The 18412-nt window shown below is 46.8% G+C and overlaps 2 protein-coding genes across 2 annotated transcripts; one reads left to right on the forward strand and one right to left on the reverse strand.

The window, feature by feature from the left end:
- Positions 1 to 5373: 5373 nt before the first annotated feature.
- On the forward strand, positions 5374 to 9617 carry LOC125542877 (pyruvate decarboxylase 1). Its single transcript, XM_048706100.2, has 6 exons — positions 5374 to 6011; positions 7330 to 7493; positions 7585 to 8235; positions 8619 to 8736; positions 8841 to 9029; positions 9191 to 9617. Exons 1-6 carry the CDS (start codon positions 5523 to 5525, stop codon positions 9359 to 9361), a joined length of 1782 nt encoding a protein of 593 aa, XP_048562057.2. The 5' UTR covers positions 5374 to 5522; the 3' UTR covers positions 9362 to 9617.
- Positions 9618 to 10463: 846 nt separating this feature from the next.
- Positions 10464 to 13150, reverse strand: LOC125542878 (GABA transporter 1-like). Its single transcript, XM_048706101.2, has 6 exons — positions 12758 to 13150; positions 12514 to 12636; positions 11990 to 12277; positions 11764 to 11894; positions 11464 to 11679; positions 10464 to 11375 (listed from the first exon to the last, which is right to left on the reverse strand). The coding sequence occupies exons 1-6, from the start codon at positions 12948 to 12950 to the stop codon at positions 10992 to 10994; spliced, it is 1335 nt and encodes a 444-aa protein (XP_048562058.2). The 5' UTR covers positions 12951 to 13150; the 3' UTR covers positions 10464 to 10991.
- Between the last annotated feature and the right edge of the window lie 5262 nt (positions 13151 to 18412).

Here is an 18412-nt window from a genome sequence, read left to right on the forward strand (position 1 = left end):
ATTAGATGAACTTAATTATCATGAACTTAGTCTAAAATCTTTACAACATGTCTTGTAGATCAAATGGCCAACGTTGTCCTCAACTTCAACGCGTTCCTAGAGAAAACCAAGCTGAAAGACGATGGCAGCAACTATACGGACTGGGTCCGGAACCTGAGGATCATCCTCATAGCTGCCAAGAAAGATTATGTCCTACAAGCACCGCTAGGTGAAGCATCTGCTCTCCCTGCAGAACAAGACGTTATGAACGCTTGGCAGACACATGCTGATGATTACTCCCTCATTCAGTGTGGCATGCTTTACAGATTAGAATTGGGGCTCCAAAAGCGTTTTGAGAGACACAGAGCATATGAGATGTTCGAAGAGCTGAAAATGGTTTTTCAAGCTCATGCCCGGGTCGAGAGATATGAAGTCTCCGACAAGTTCTTCAGCTGTAAGATGGAGGAAAACAGTTCTGTCAATGAGCACATACTCACTATGTCTGGGTTACATAACCGCTTGACTCAGCTGGGAGTTAATCTCCCGGATGACGCGGTCATTGACAGAATCCTTCAGTCGCTTCCACCGAGCTACAAGAGCTTTCTGATGAACTTCAATATGCAGGGGATGGAAAAGACCATTCCTGAAGTATTTGCAATGCTGAAATCAGCAGAGGTAGAAGTCAAAAAGGAACATCAAGTGTTGATGGTGAATAAAACCACTAAGTTCAAGAAAGGCAAGGGTAAGAAGAACTTCAAGAAGGATGGCAAGGGAGTTGCCGCGCCCGGTAAGCAAGCTGCCGGGAAGAAGCCAAAGAATGGACCCAAGCCCGAGACTGAGTGTTTTTATTGCAAGGGAAGTGGTCACTGGAAGCGGAACTGCCCCAAATACTTAGCAGACAAGAAGGCCGGCATCACGAAAGGTATATGTGATATACATGTAATTGATGTGTACCTTACCAGTACTCGTAGTAGCTCCTGGCTATTTGATACAGGTGCGGTTGCTCACATTTGTAACTCAAAGCAGGAGTTGCGGAATAAGCGGAGACTGGCGAAGGACGAGGTGACGATGCGCGTTGGGAATGGTTCCAAGGTCGATGTGATCGCCGTCGGCACGCTACCTCTACATTTACCTACGGGATTAGTTTTAAACCTCAATAATTTTTATTTAGTGCCAGCTTTGAGCATGAACATTGTATCAGGATCTCGTTTAATACGAGATGGCTACTCATTTAAATCCGAGAATAATGGTTGTTCTATTTATATGAGAGATATGTTTTATGGTCATGCTCCGATGGTGAATGGTTTATTCTTAATGAATCTCGAGCGTAATGCTACACATATTCATAGTGTGAATACCAAAAGATGTAGGGTTGATAATGATAGTCCCACATACTTGTGGCACTGCCGCCTTGGTCACATAGGTGTCAAACGCATGAAGAAGCTCCATGCAGATGGACGTGTATATGTTGAATGGTGGAGCAGTAAGCTGGTGCAGCTGCAAGCAGAGCGTCGTGGCGGGATCTACATGTGAAGCGGAGTACATGGCAGCCTCGGAGGCAGCGCATGAAGCAATCTGGGTGAAGGAGTTCATCACCGACCTAGGAGTCATACCCAATGCGTCGGGGCCGATCAAACTCTTCTGTGACAACACTGGAGCAATTGCACTTGCCAAGGAGCCCAGGTTTCACAAGAAGACCAGGCACATCAAGCGTCGCTTCAACTCCATTCGTGAAAATGTTCAAGATGGAGACATAGATATTTGTAAAGTACATACGGATCTGAATGTCGCAGATCCGTTGACTAAACCTCTCCCTAGGGCAAAACATGATCAACACCAGAACTCTATGGGTGTTCGATTCATCACAATGTAACTAGATTATTGACTCTAGTGCAAGTGGGAGACTGTTGGAAATATGCCCTAGAGGCAATAATAAAAGGATTATTATTATATTTCCTTGTTCATGATAATTGTCTTTTATTCATGCTATAATTGTGTTATCCGGAAATCGTAATACATGTGTGAATGCATAGACACCAACATGTCCCTAGTAAGCCTCTAGTTGACTAGCTCGTTGATCAACAGATAGTCATGGTTTCCTGACTATGGACATTGGATGTCATTGATAACGAGATCACATCATTAGGAGAATGATGTGATGGACAAGACCCAATCCTAAACATAGCACAAGATCGTATAGTTCGTTTGCTAGAGTTTTTCCAATGTCAAGTATCTTTTCCTTAGACCATGAGATCGTGTAACTCCCGGATACCGTAGGAGTGCTTTGGGTGTACCAAACGTCACAACGTAACTGGGTGACTATAAAAGTATACTACGGGTATCTCCGAAAATGTCTGTTGGGTTGACACGGATCAAGACTGGGATTTGTCACTCCATATGACGGAGAGGTATCTCTGAGCCCACTCGGTAATGCATCATCATAATGAGCTTAAAGTGACCAAGTGTCTGGTCACGGGATCATGCATTACCGTACGAGTAAAGTGACTTGCCAGTAACGAGATTGAACGAGGTATTGGGATACCGACGATCGAATCTCGGGCAAGTAACGTACCGATTAACAAAGGGAATTGTATACGAGGTTGCTTGAATCCTCGACATCGTGGTTCATCCGATGAGATCATCGAGGAGCATGTGGGAGCCAACATGGGTATCCAGATCCCGTTGTTGGTTATTGACCGGAGAGTCGTCTCGGTCATGTCTACATGTCTCCCGAACCCGTAGGGTCTACACACTTAAGGTTCGATGACGCTAGGGTTGTAGAGATATGAGTATGCAGTAACCCAAAAGTTGTTCGGAGTCCCGGATGAGATCCCGGACGTCACGAGGAGTTCCGGAATGGTTCGGAGGTGAAGAATTATATATAGGAAGTGCAGTTTCGGCCATCGGGAGAGTTTCGGGGGTCAACGGTATTGAACCGGGACCACCGGAAGGGTCCTGGGGGTCCACCGGGTGGGGCCACCCATCCCGGAGGGCCCCATGGGCTGAAGTGGGGAGGGAACCAGCCCATAGTGGGCTGGTGCGCCCCCCCCCCTTGGGCCCCCCATGCGCCTAGGGTTGGGAACCCTAGGGGAGGGGGCGCCTCAACTTGCCTTGGGGGGCACTCCACCCCCTTGGCCGCCGCCCCCCCTAGGAGATCCCATCTCCTAGGGCCGGCGCACCCCCTAGGGGGCCTATATAAAGGGGGGGAGGGAGGGCAGCCGAACCCTGAAGCCTTGGCGCCTCCCTCTCCCCTGCTACACCTCTCCCTCTCGCAGAAACTCGGCGAAGCCCTGCTGCGGTGACTGCTGCATCCACCACCACGCCGTCGTGCTGCTGGATCTTCATCAACCTCTCCTTCCCCCTTGCTGGATCAAGAAGGAGGAGACGTCACGCTGACCGTACGTGTGTTGAACGCGGAGGTGCCGTCCGTTCGGCGCTAGGATCTCCGGTGATTTGGATCACGACGAGTACGACTCCCTCATCCCCGTTCTTTGAACGCTTCCGCTCGCGATCTACAAAGGTATGTAGATGCATCCGATCACTCGTTGCTAGATGAACTCATAGATGGATCTTGGTGAAAACGTAGGAAATTTTTTTGTTTTCTGCAACGTTCCCCAACAGGTATGGCCCTAGCACTACAACATTCTGACCTACCAGTGGTGGTTCAAACGGACTCCTCTGAAGCATTATCTAGCTTGACAAATGATGCACTTACTCATTCGGCTTATGGACAGATCGTCCTGGAGATCAAAGCACTTTTAGGTACTAGGGAGTTTTTTTCTCAAAAGATTAGTAGACTTCAAAATAGAGTTGCCGATCGGTTGGCTAAGTATAGCCGCACTAAGCGTGCCACGGCTGTTTGGCTTGGCTCGGTTCCACCTTGTATCGAGGACTTGTGGCCTCTCGACTGTAACTCTATAGCTTTGCAATAAACTCCCTTTACCCCCGCAAAAAAAATAAGAGTACACACTTGTCGTCGCCCCTTCCCTCCCCTCCGTCGTCTCCCATGCCGGCGACCGAGGGGCCCCAGCCACATCCGCCAATTCTCCCCGCCTTCCCCTCCCTCCCTCCTCCACCGCTCGTGGTCGGCGTCGGCAGAGGTACTGCCCCCCTTCTCGGGTCTTTGGGTGGCGCGGGACGCCCCATCTCGAGGGTGTGATCCCGATCAGGATCATGGCAGCGCTGATCTGGACCCAGGCGCCTTGACGGACAACAACGGTGTGGCGGCCAGACGGCGTCCCAGCGATGGCCTTGGCGGCAGGGTTGGCGCAACCCTTCCCGATATGGGGCGGAGGGCCCTGGGATGGCCTCCCTGTCCGGTGGCGCGGTGGGGCGGGTGGGCTGCCAGGGATCAGATCGGATGGCCGGCGATTCACCGGCAGGTTGGTGCCACGGCTTGCTACCCCGGCGGCCAAGGACGCTGAGCTGCTTCTTTCTCCAACCCATGTTGCGTGCACTCTGTCTTATCGAACATTGCCATGCTGCTAGCCGGTTACCGGGTTGGGACAGAGCGGGAGGTGGGAATCCGAATTGGGATAATTCCCAGGTCGGTTCATGCCGGCCGCGACGGCGACAACACCCTAGGATGCCATTTTTCTTCCTGAAAACGTCGTGCGGGTCCGCCCTACCTTTTCCCACCTCATGGTCGTCAGGGATCTAATTTCGAAGATCTCAATACGAAAAATCCAAGCAGTTTGGTATTTGACAGACGATTCAAAAGATAAAAACATTTTGACAAACAAATCTAAAAAAATGAGAAACTTTCATGCTGCGAAAAGTGAACCATATGCAATGCATGGGTAGTTTGTTGTCAAATCAGAGAAGGCGGAGATGTGATTTTTGCAAGGAGTAACGCTTGACTGGTGATTTCATAAATTAGTCCATTGTTTAGCCGCCGTGACCATGATGTGAAGGTTTGGTTCTTTAATTTCTAAGAGCATCTCCAACAGAAACGTTATATAAGCGACGCACGGTATAAAAATTGCTTTTAGCACGCGCGGATCTGATTTAAAGTCTTCAGCAGCCGCATAAAAAGTGTGAGCGTGCTATAACTAATGCAGCGCGCGCATTAAAAAGACATCGCGCGAAATATATTTAGTGTGCCCGGTCGCGCGCGCTGCAAACTCTGGGCTGCTGCAGATGGGACCGCTTGATTGGGATCGCTAGACTCGCGCGCTGCATATTTTACACTGCTTGTTGAAGCAAACGTTTTCTAACGTCTTAAAAAAACTACTTACACGGTGTAAACTCATTTTTTAAGCGCCACGTATTTGGCAGCTGTTGAAGATGGTCTAAAAGTTGGGCCTTTGCCCTTTTCTCGAATGAAAGGAATAAAATGGAGCCACGCGCCACTTGTTCCCTTCGTCTAGAAGCCGCCCGCCTGCGCTGCCCGGCGACGTGTCGCCTCGCCACTAGCCTCCAACTGTCCGACGCCCACATCACGAGCGCCAAGCAGCCGACTTTTCCAAGCACGAACCTTCTCCCCTCCTCCACCGCGGCCAGGAAGGACCTCCGCGCCAACCGCCGCCCTCCCTGCCCTCGCCATGGACATCGGCTCGATTCCTTCCCCGGCGGACGCCGCGGCGCCGCCCTCAGCGGCCGCCGTGCCGCGGGAGGCCACGCTGGGGCGCCACCTCGCGCACCGCCTGGCCGAGGTCGGCGCGCGCGAGGTCTTCACCGTGCCGGGGGACTTCAACCTGACGCTCCTCGACGAGCTGGAGGCGGAGCAGCCGTCCGGCGGCGGGGTACGGCTCGTGGGGTGCTGCAACGAGCTCAACGCCGCCTACGCCGCCGACGGCTACGCCCGCGCGCGCGACGGCGGGGTCGGCGCCTGCGCGGTCACCTTCACCGTCGGCGGGCTCAGCGCCATCAACGCCGTCGCCGGAGCCTTCAGCGAGAACCTCCCCGTCATCTGCATCGTCGGGGGCCCCAACAGCAACGACTACGGCAGCAACCGGATCCTCCACCACACCATCGGCATCCCCGATTTCACGCAGGAGCTCCGCTGCTTCCAGAACGTCACCTGCTATCAGGCACGTCTCCTTGCGTAGTTGTTCAGTTTTAATTACTGTCATTTCTCAAGAGGAAATGCTCTGATTTTGTTAGGGATTTTGGCACTGCTTAGATTTTAGGGGAAAGTTTATTTTATACTGTATTCAGTTTGGTCGATAGACTGGATATGTAGTCTAATTCGCAATTCCCTTTGTGACATGTTCAGTTTGTGAGATGTTCTCCATGTCCAGTAGTCTGGGTTTTGGGTTTTAGTTGATTGTCAGGGAATGGCTCTGCTGCAGTTCTAGCACTGTCTGTCTGTCACGACGATTCTAAAATTTGTAGAGACTGATAGAATCGGTTCATGCTTTCTTGAACTTAGGGATTGATAATTTTGTTTATACTGCAACTACGAAAAATCTCTTTTTCTGAGATAAAATTGTTCTCTGAATATTGAGTTATTTACTAGGGGGTGCATGTAATCCTTGACTGGAGATCACCGGATTCATTGTTGGACATGTTGTTTGCTCCAAACTAAAAACAGGCTTTCCAGACCAATATACAGTACTGCCTCCGTTCCGAGTTATAAGATGTTTTGGATATTTCAATATTAACAACATACGGATTGAAATGAGTGAACGAACACACTAAAACGTGTCTATATACATCCGATTCAGGAAAAAGTTAGAACACCTTATAATTTGGAACAGAGGGAGTAGCTGTTAGCCTGTTACACTTATTGGCTTATTGGTTTAGAAATAGGATTCTCCACTATAGAAACAGGGACAGTACCCCATTTTCGAAGGATAAGTCCTTCTGTCTTCTGACTTGGACTATGCTTAACAACTTCATGCATAACTTTTAGTCCATTACAGTGCTTGGTGCATCAGTTGTATCTCTCGCTTGATTATCCATTACTCCCTCCGTTCCAAATTACTCGTCGCAGAAATGGATGTATCTAGAACTAAAATACATCTAGATACATCCATACCTGTGACAAGTAATTCGGAACGGAGGGAGTACTTTTGTACTTCTAAGTTAGTTTGGATGGCGTATATGAATAATATGATAATTGATAATTCTGTAAGACAATTAAACTCCAAGAATGATTTCACTGTACACGCATAAATTTGTATATTAACAGAATGAGGAAATAAAGCGTTCATATACGGGAAATTAAATGAACATGTCTGACTACACAGAAGGTTAAGAGGAGACTAAACCTTCACCTTCCGCAGATGATATGTATGCTTGGTAATGTGAATTTAATTTAAAAGTGAAAAGGCAAGATATCTATATGAGCATGGCGATTTTTATTTTATTTTTTGCTATGATATGACCTCATTTCATAAATTGCAGGCTGTGGTGAACAACTTGGAGGATGCACATGAACAGATTGACACTGCCATTTCCACTGCACTGAAGGAGAGCAAGCCTGTTTACATCAGCATCAGCTGCAACCTCCCATCGATCCCGCATCCTACCTTTAGCCGCCATCCTGTCCCTTTCTTTCTCTCCCCAAAGTAAGTTGGCATGCTCCCTGTATGCGCATAATGACGATGAGATGGCAGTTGGCTCGGTATTACTGATGTTGATGAACTGTTCATTTGTCAGACTGTCAAACCAGATGACCTTGGAAGCAGCAGTGGAGACAGCTGCGGCTTTTCTGAACAAATCAGTCAAGCCGGTCCTTGTTGGCGGACCAAAGATGAGGGTGGCCAAAGCATGCGAGGCCTTCGTAGAGCTGGCTGATGCATGCGGTTATCCGGTTGCAGCGATGCCTTCTGCAAAGGGGCTTGTGCCAGAGCACCATTCTAGATTTATCGGCACATACTGGGGTGCTGTCAGCACTCCGTTCTGTGCTGAGATTGTGGAGTCAGCTGATGCCTATTTGTTTGCCGGCCCGATATTTAACGACTACAGCTCGGTTGGGTACTCACTTCTTCTCAAGAAGGAGAAGGCCATCATTGTCCAGCCGGACCGAGTGGTGATTGGGAACGGGCCTGCATTTGGGTGTGTTCTGATGAAGGACTTCCTGCATGCACTTGGAACCCGGCTGAAGAAGAACACAGCTGCCTACGACAACTACAGTCGGATTTTTGTGCCTCAGGGCGAACCCCTTTCCTCTGAGCCTGGAGAGCCCTTGAGAGTGAATGTACTTTTCAAGCATGTTCAGAAAATGTTGTCTGGCAACTCAGCTGTTATAGCAGAGACCGGGGACTCATGGTTTAACTGCCAGAAGCTGAAACTACCAGAAGGCTGTGGGTAAGCTCCCCTGAAATGTTCCAGAGCTCAAACTTCTGTATTGGTTGTTGGTCACATCCGTTCTTTTAGTATTTTTAATTTAGGTATAGTTGGATTATATCCAGATATTTTGTTCTGATTTTCTTTTTGCAAATTGATTATTTATCCGGGAGAATTTGATAAAATGCCCCATAGTAGTTAGAACTTTGATAAAATAACCCGTGATGTGTCACCGATTAGTGAGGCCATATTATCAACTGGTTTCCTGCAAGAATCTCGAAAATGAATGATAGAAGTCTAGACTAATTTTACATTGGTAACAATTGACAAGCCTTGTTTGTGTCAGTAAGTAGGATGTATACTGTTCAGTTTATGTTTAATTAAACACCATTTTCTTTTGGTAGGTATGAATTTCAGATGCAATATGGATCAATTGGTTGGTCTGTGGGTGCAACTCTGGGATATGCCCAGGCTGCTAAGGATAAGCGAGTCATTTCCTTCATTGGAGATGGCAGCTTTCAGGTATAAAAAAAATCAGAATCACCAATCGTTCTATCCTATACTATTAAATGTAAAGCTCTATAAAAATATGCGGCTAAGAAAGATTTAATTGAGCTGGTATATAGGTGACGGCACAAGAAGTGTCGACGATGCTCCGGTGGGAACAGAACAACATCATCTTTCTCATAAACAACGGGGGTTATACCATTGAGGTGGAGATCCATGACGGCCCTTACAACATCATCAAGAACTGGAACTACACCGGCGTGGTGGAAGCATTCCATAATGGCGAGGGCAAGTGCTATACGGCCAAGGTTGGTGTTACACTTGTAATCTATATTTACTTATACGGCTAAAGAAAATTTAGAAAGGTTTTTTGAAACTGCCAGCCAGGGGAAAGACTCCCCACCTGAATATATTTCAAAATGTTTAAAAAGTACTGCATTGCAATGACATTTCACCCTTGTGTCTGTAGGTCCGAACAGAGGAGGAACTGAAGAAAGCAATCGAGGCATCCCTAGGACCCAACAAGGACAGCCTGTGCTTTATAGAGGTAATTGTGCACAAGGATGACACTAGTAAAGAGCTTCTTGAGTGGGGTTCTAGGGTTTCCGCCGCGAATAGCCGCCCACCAAATCCCCAGTGACACATCAGGTCTCCACAAGATCCTCATCCAGCTTAATGATGTCATGTGGAAGTTCTGAATAGATGTTACTGTTCTCTGAATAAATCATCCATTTGAGTCCATTGCTGTTGCAAGTGCTCATGGTTACTGTACATAGATGGTCTTAGTTCAGGAACCTGTGCTTGTATATTACTTTAATAAATCTGAAATCGATGTCGTAGCCAGCTAAAGACGCTCTTGGTTTTGGCATCTTTCTTGATTTTGACAACAGTTTCAAGCTGGTTGTGTTTCTCAAAAGCATTAGTAAGACGAAACAAGTTGCGTTTCTAGAATGCGAAGAAGATTCAGTTATGTGGTGAAGTAGCAGAGTAATTCAATGGTGCACTCTTGGGTGAAAACAATTTCTGAATGTCAAAATATTACAGAAAGAACACTGTCTGTTTTGCGTTTGTAAACTTTCATGGGAGATGGTTATTTTGCACCCTGTGCACAAAAAAAAGTTTCAGTGCTCTTTTGCTATGAAAATTTACATGGGTGTAAAGAACTTGAATTTATACCTAACAAAAGTAAAAGATGTGTTTCACATCTCTACCTAACCTAATATTAAAGTGAGGTGTCTCTCTCGACACTTTCACATCTCTAACTTAGTATCTGTCTCTACCTAATATTAAAGGGAGGTGTCTTGTCTCGACACTTGACCATGATATTTAGACCAAATTTAGCAGTAGTGACATTTGGGACCAGGAAAGTGGCAGTTTTCAAAATGTTTTCCAGCTGGTATGATTTAATTTAATTTATTTCAAACCATTTGCAGCAGCCCAATTTTATATGAGTAAGACACAAATTCACATGAAACCTTTCTCCTCATTCACCTCACAAACCTTGGCCAATTCTAAGATTGATGAATTTAGGCTGTTGTTGACCAGCATCAATTGAACAGCAGAGGAAACTCCAGAACATGCACATGGCTACATGAATGAAGTTCTCATCTACTACCTTGGCATGGTAGTAAGTACCGACCGCACAGCCGATTTTGCCAAGAGAGGCCCTCTTCAAGGTTGTTTCTGGTGCACCCAGCCATATCTCAGACTCTATAATAACAGTTCTTCTCAGTGACAGGGTGAAAAGGTTCAGTGTCAATGCTGTTGCAGGCATTGACCTGAAATTGTCAGAGGAGTTTGCAGAAGACAGATTTCACACCACTAGGTTGTCGGACCTTAGAATGCTCAGTTCAATATGAGAATCAATTCTTGACGAAATTTAATGTGTCCTAGTCCTACACTTTGTGTTTAGAAGGAAATGCACTATTGTTATGTATGATGTCATGATTTATATGACAGCATCCATCATGTATGCTTTGCTCTAGGTTCTTCTATTACAGTGGTATGCTTATTCGTTGCTTTCTTGATATCTTTTTTCATGAATTGTAAGTCGATTTCTGTGGTCATCGAAGTCTGAGATGTCTGAGATGTCTGTGTTTTGATTCTGATCCTATATATGTTTCAAAAATGTGACTCAACTTACAAAATGAGTCCCCATGTACTATTGTATATGACATTGCATATTACTACCTGGCATCTAACACTGGCACAAACAAACCTACATCTAAATGAACTGATGCACAGAGCAACCTGATATAACTTAACTATGATCACATGTCATGGAAGAACTTGTAGGTCTTGACATCGAGCGCAATTGCTCTGATGGCGCCAGTGCACGCAAGAACTCCGATGACAGAGAACAAGACGGCGCCGGAGCAGCAAAGGGCCTTGACAGTACGCCGCAGGCCCAGGTTTTTGGGCAGCTTCCCGGCCTTGAGAAATGCCAATGCAGGCAGCACAAAGTCCAGTGGGGTGAACCCAACCGCTCCACAAACTGATACAAAGTCCCCAAAGAATGGCATTGCGGCGGCAACAAGGGTGATCGTCGCCATGTATGCAGAGGTGTACATCAGTCGCCACAGCCATGCTCTGTACGCCGTGTTCTTCGCCTGAATACGCTCTTCAAAGTGCGCGTATGTCGGCCTGCAGTATATCTTTGTGAAGAAGAGGCACAGTTAGTTACTGGATGGTTGCCAAGAAACTTCTGATGGAAGTAGCACGTTTGCCATAAGTTACAGTTACCTGAAAGCAACCTGTGATCTGAATGACTGCAAATATGTTTGCCATTACAATTGCCCATCTTGGGACAGTCAGGGAGGACAAGATGTATGGCTGGACTTCAGAGCCAAATGCCCAATAGCCACTGAATGCCAGTGTCCAGTAGGACACGACGATCAATGTGTACGCCGTCGAGACACCCTTGTACATGTTTGTCGTCGCCGGTTCTCGCACGGTGCTCTGCATTTCAGCCAGTTTTACACAAGGAATGATTGATTGTACACTTAATTCATCGATACATCAACTGAATTTTCAGGTGGGCACCTGGATTTCTGGCAGCATTGCATCACCAAATGAGAAGGCTATTGTGCCCAGTGCATTGAAACCTCTGAAGACCTTAGTTCCGGTGCTTCCTTGCAGGCTGTAGCCAACATCATTTCGGTCAACCCGATATCCTGCGGTAGTGCGGTAGCCAGCAGAGGATGCTGTCAGATTGTTTCATATCTTCAGCAATTTCAGTACTTTATGATGAAAATTTACTGAATTTTACCATCGTATATCGTGACACCGATGGCTGTCCCGGCAAACCCAATGGTGGACGCAGTGCAGGTAGCATTCACCCACCGGAGCGAATGGATGTCGGGAAGCTGCGAGAGAAACAGCTCGAACGCGCCGAAGAGGAGGATGAAGTGCTGCAGCGTCATCGCACCATGGTCGGCGGCGTAGTAGTGCTTGTAGACGGCCTTGAGGCTGCTGCCGGCCGCAATCTGGATCGCAATGTTGTTGCCAACCGACGCCACTTGCTGGAAGAACGACACATACCAGTAGCCCCATGGACCTGATCAACAAAGTACAGAGTCACTCTCAAGGTAAATTTTCACCAACTATTGTGCTGTTAGCACTTAACAGTCGATGTTGAATCATAAGTGCACCATTGACGAGAATTGCAGTTAAATGATCAAAAGAGCATTTCTCTCAGCAACTTTCTTTTGCAACAATAAAAAAGGTTTCTGCAGTTACAGTATTCGTCAGATGGTAAGAACTACTATTTGTTGGAAGGAAAATTGCACTGACCAAATATGCTTTGTGCGAGCAGCCGGTAGCTGGTGTGCTTCTCCCCGTTCCACTGCCACAGCGAGGCAACGGCCAGGCTAGAACACCAGGTGACCAGCGTCCCTATCACCAAGCTGCAAACACCTGTGGGAAAAACAGAGCCGCTAATCACCCGATCAAAAAATAACCAACCAGAGAATTTACACCATACGGTAAATAAACAGTATGGCGATTGTTAATAGCACATCGGTTTGTGAAAATTTACCCAGAGGCCAGCCCAAGGATGCGAGGGCAAAGGGCAAGGGAGCGTAGGCTGCCGGCGTGGCGATCGTCGTCGCCACGTGGACCGCCGCGTGCCTCCACGTGCCCTTCCCTCCCTCGGCGGCGCCGTCCTTGTCCACGCCGGCTTCGCCGGCCTGGTCCTCCTGGGCACCGCCTCTCGCCGTCGCCGGTGACATGCCCACTGCTGCTGCTCCTCTTCACTGGACTTCAGTAAGAACTAAGAAGAGCTTGAGGGCGAGTGATCCGCTGGCTTATGTCACGCCTCTTATCTGGTGTTGACCCAGGCGGTTTCTGCACTGAAGAACGGAAGCGGAGAAAGATGGACTCATCTCATATTGGAGTAGCGTGGAAATGGAATACATGCTTTGGCATGGAACAACGAAAACCAACCGCTTCTTTCCAAGTACACCCTCTGTCCCCAAATAAATGTCTCAATCTTAGTATAATTTTATATCAAAGCTAATACAAAGTTAAGACACTTATTTTAAGACGAAGAAAATAGTATATGCTACTGTTTTGTGAGGAAAGTTAGATCCATATATTATTACCAAGGACTAAGCAAAGATACAGTAAAAACATCTCCAACAAGGCGCGCAACGCTTGGCACGCTAAAAAAGCGTTTACAACGTCTCTGTAGCCAGTTTTTACGCGCCGCTGTGCGCTGGCTCCAACGTCCGCTATAAAAAATTGCGCGCGCGCCGCTCTAGCAGACGCGTTATATCTCTTCTTCTTCTACTCCGACCCGATACACATTCAGCATCGTGTGATACTATAGGCATAGATAAATAAACGAGAGATAAAAACGATACATAGATAGTTTATATCCTCCTCCTACGATAGATAAAAAACTACTCCTCGTCGACCTCGTTCTCTGACTTCGACTCCGCCTCGGTGATGTCCTCCTCTGATGTCTCAATGAAGGCGTCAAGGTATCGATTGTCGTTGGAGTCCTAGGACGACCAGGACGAGGCTGCACCTAGGTCGATGTTGAATTGAGCAGCCGCCTTCCGTGTACGCTTGTCATTGCTATAGGCTCGCTTCACCCTCCTCTCCTCCTTCTTTGTCCTCCTTTGCGCGAGAACCAGCGCTCGTTGATGACATCCTGTGGGAAGCGTTGGCACCACAACTCCATGGCTTCCTTGTCCATCTCGGCGAGGCTGAGACAGCGCTCCCGCCTCCTGTTGTCACAACGATCCTCGTCGGTGATAAACCGCGGGGGAAGGCGCCCGCTCCTACACCAGCCCGCGTCGGCATCTCCGGAAAGTTCATGTCCCTACGAGGCCACCATGTCAACTTATTAACATCCCCATGGAAAAAATAAACATGGCAAAAAAGCCATGGCAACTACGAAAGCAGTCCTTTTATTTATGTAAGAAAATCACAAGTTCATCGCCAAGTTATGGGAAAAAAATTCTATTTTTACCATGACCTGAAGGGATACGGTTATTAAGTTACACTATTAGGGAAAAGACTATACACAAAATCTTACCGGCATCACTCTTTAAAATAAAGCGTTGCTGCTACGTAGCAGTAGCGCGCGCATACAAAACTCGCTGCTGAAATAAATGTAGCAGTATCACGCCTGCTCTGAGACGCGTTACTGCTATAATTGCCACGACACCGCCACGAGGCTAGTTCTAGCAGCAGCGCGTTAATACGAAGAGCACTACTGCTACGGATCATAGCAGTAGCGCATTTCCACAATAACCGCTACTGCTAAGTTTACTACAAAAATGTAGTCCCACCTTGCTCCGTGAAGAGAGTTTCTACCACCTTAAATATGTTACTTCTCAAACTTTCACAAGCACTTGGTCTTCATGGAACTCTATGTGTAGCATAAACCGGTGAGGACTCATATTAACAAATCAGATTGTACACAAAAAGATCATTGATGATCAATGTATTTTTATGTCTATTTTTACATGTTGATGATGTCTACTACACAACCTTCTTCTTGTAGACGTTGTTGGGCCTCCAAGTGCAGAGGTTTGTAGGATAGTAGCAAATTTCCCTCGAGTGGATGACCTAAGGTTTATCAATCCGTAGGAGGCGTAGGATGAAGATGGTCTCTCTCAAGCAACCCTGCAACCAAATAACAAAGAGTCTCTTGTGTCCCCAACACACCCAATACAATGGTAAATTGTATAGGTGCACTAGTTCGGCGAAAAGATGGTGATACAAGTGCAATATGGATAGTAAATAATAGTTTTTGTAATCTGAAAATATAAAAACAGCAAGGTAACTAATGATAAAAGTGAGCGTAAACGGTATTGCAATGCGTTGAAATAAGGCCTAGGGTTCATACTTTCGCTAGTGTAAGTTTCCTCAACAATACTAACATAATTGGATCACATAACTATCCATCAACATGCAACAAAGAGTCACTCCAAAGTCACTAATAGCGGAGAACGAACGAAGAGATTATGGTAGGGTACGAAACCACCTCAAAGTTATTCTTTCCAACCAATCCATTGGGCTATTCCTATAAGTGTCACAAACAGCCCTAGAGTTCGTACTAGAATAACACCTTAAGACACAAATCAACCAAAACCCTAATGTCACCTAGATACTCCAATGTCACCTCAAGTATCTGTGGGTATGATTATACGATATGCATCACACAATCTCAGATTCATCTATTCAACCAACACAAAGGACCTCAAAGAGTGCCCCAAAGTTCTACCGGAGAATCACGACGAAAACGTGTGCCAACCCCTATGCATAGGTTCCCAATGTCACGAAACCCGCAAGTTGATCACCAAGACATACATCAAGTGGCACATGATATCCCATTGTCACCACAGATATTCACGGCAAGACATACATCAAGTGTTCTCAAGTCTTTAAAGACTCAATCCGATAAGATTACTTCAAAGGGGAAACTCAATTCATTACAAGAGAGAAGAGGGGGGAAGAAACATCATAGGATCCAAATATAATAGCAAAGCTCGCGATACATCAAGATCGTATCATCTCAAGAACACGAGAGAGAGAGAGATGGATGAAACACATAGCTACTGGTACGTACCCTCAGCCCCGAGGGAGAACTACTCCCTCCTCGTCATGGAGAGCATCGGGATGATGAAGATGGCCATCGGAGAGGGATTGCCCCCTCCGGCAGGGTGCCGGAACGGCTCTAGATTGGCTTTCGGTGGCTACGGAGGCTTCTGGCGGCGGAACTCCCGATCTATTGTGCGTTCTGGAAGTTTTAGGTCACGTGGAGTTATATAGGCAGAAGAAGCACGTCAGGGGAGCCAAGGGGGCCCCACGAGGCAGGGGGCGCGCCCTAGGGGGGTGGGCGCGCCCCCCACCCTCGTGGGCAGCTCCCGTATCTTCTGGCGTGGGGTCCAAGTCCATCAGGTGTGTTTCCTTCCAAAAATAACTTCTCCAGTTGATTTCGTTCCGTTTCGACTCCATCTGATATTCCTTTTCTTCAAAACACTGAAATAGGCATAAAACAGCAAATCTGGGTTGGGCCTCCGGTTAATAGGTTAGTCCCAAAAATAATATAAAAGTGGAAAATAAAGCCCATTATTGCCTAAAACAGTAGATAATATAGCATGGAGCAATCAAAAATTATAGATACGTTGGAGACGTATCAGCTGACACATGGCAGTAGCGCGTTCTCTGTGAAAGGCGCTACTGCTAGGTCGTTTAGTAGTAGCGCCTTTCTCTATAGCACGCTACTGCTAAGCCATTACATCTCCCACCCCCACTCTCCTCTATCTGATCCACTCACACTCACACTCACTCGATCTCCCCCTCATCCCCCCCTCCCGCGCCGGTCCTCCCCTGTCGCCCCTCCTCCCTCTGCGTCGCCGCCACCTCCTCCTCCTCGCTAGACTCGGTACCGGCCTCCTCCTCCGTCCTCCCTCCACTCGCCGCTCGCCGGCCCCTCCTCGGTCCGCCTTCCTCCTCCGTCCTCCCTCCACTCGCCGCCGGCCGGCCCTTCCTCGCTCCTCCTTCCTCCTCCGTCCTACTCTCTTCTCCCTTATCGAGTCACCCCTCCTTCTCCCTCCTCCCTCCTCCATCCACAACCCCTCCTCCCTGCTACATTTTGATTTAGTAGGCTAGTTCATATGCAACATTTTGATTTAGTTGATTTAGTAGGCTAGTTGATTTAAAACATTTTGATTTAGTTGATTTAGTAGGCTAGTTGATTCAGTTGATTTAGTATGCACCATTTTAGTGTTATTTTTTCTGTAGATGGATAGCTAGATGCTTTTGTTTTTCTGTAATAAGTTATTTTTTGGCAAAATGTAGGTGTCAATTTAGTTAAATTTGCCACTTGCTTTTTTAAACAATTATCTTAGGCAATAGGGGCCAAATTAGATGAAATGTCTTGGTAGGTGGTACCCTGATTTGGTAGATATTTGTGAAAAGATTTTTCGGCAATAGGTGCCACCGAAATGTTTTGGTAGGTGGTACCTTGTCATCTAATATGTTACTAGATCTTAGGATTATAATTGTTCATCAAATTGCTTCTCGTGGAAGAACCAAAAATAGCACGTGATACTGTTTTTCTTTCCTGTGAAGTGGATCGTTAATCCTTTGCTCATATTGCTTTAGGAAATGGCGCCACCACCACCACCACCATGTCTACTGTGCAAAGTCAAGGTGCGCCAGCAGCGTTGCAACTGGCAAGCTGTTCGGCATCTACTTCCAATCGAGTTTTCGTCATGCGGCGGTAGGAAATTAGATGAAATATAACAACTATTTTTATTTTTAGTGTTGGCATTACTGCATTGTGTCATTTTTAGTGTCAGCCCCGAGGGAGAACTACTCCCTCCTCGTCATGGAGAGCATCGGGATGATGAAGATGGCCATCGGAGAGGGATTGCCCCCTCCGGCAGGGTGCCGGAACGGCTCTAGATTGGCTTTCGGTGGCTACGGAGGCTTCTGGCGGCGGAACTCCTGATCTATTGTGCGTTCTGGAAGTTTTAGGGTATATGGAGTTATATAGGCAGAAGAAGCACGTCAGGGGAGCCACAGGGGCCCCACGAGGCAGGGGGCGCGCCCCCCACCCTCGTGGGCAGCTCCCGTATCTTTTGACGTGGGGTCCAAGTCCATCAGGTGTGTTTCCTTCCAAAAATAACTTCTCTAGTTGATTTTGTTCCGTTTCGACTCCGTCTGATATTCCTTTTCTTCAAAACACTGAAATAGGCATAAAACGGTAAATCTGGGCTGGGCCTCCGGTCAATAGGTTAGTCCCAAAAATAATATAAAAGTGGAAAATAAAGCCCAATATTGCCTAAAACAGTAGATAGTATAGCATGGAGCAATTAAAAATTATAGATACGTTGGAGACGTATCAAGCATCCCCAAGCTTAATTCCTGCTCGTCCTCGAGTAGGTAATGATAAAAAAGAATTTTTGATGCGGAGTGCTACTTGGCATAATTTCAATGTAATTCTTCTTAATTGTGGCATGAATATTCAGATCCATAAGATTCAAGACAAAAGTTTAATATTGACATAAAAATAATAATACTTCAAGCATACTAACAAAGCAATTATGTCTTCTCAAAATAACATGGCTAAAGAAAGCTATCCCTACAAAATCATATAGTCTGGCTATGCTCCATCTTCACCACACAATATATTTAAATCATGCACAACCCCGATGACAAGCCAAGCAAT

Source organism: Triticum urartu, chromosome 3A, assembly GCF_056163025.1.
Source record: "Triticum urartu cultivar PI428250 chromosome 3A, HENAU_Tu73, whole genome shotgun sequence".
Lineage (NCBI taxonomy): Eukaryota > Viridiplantae > Streptophyta > Magnoliopsida > Poales > Poaceae > Triticum > Triticum urartu.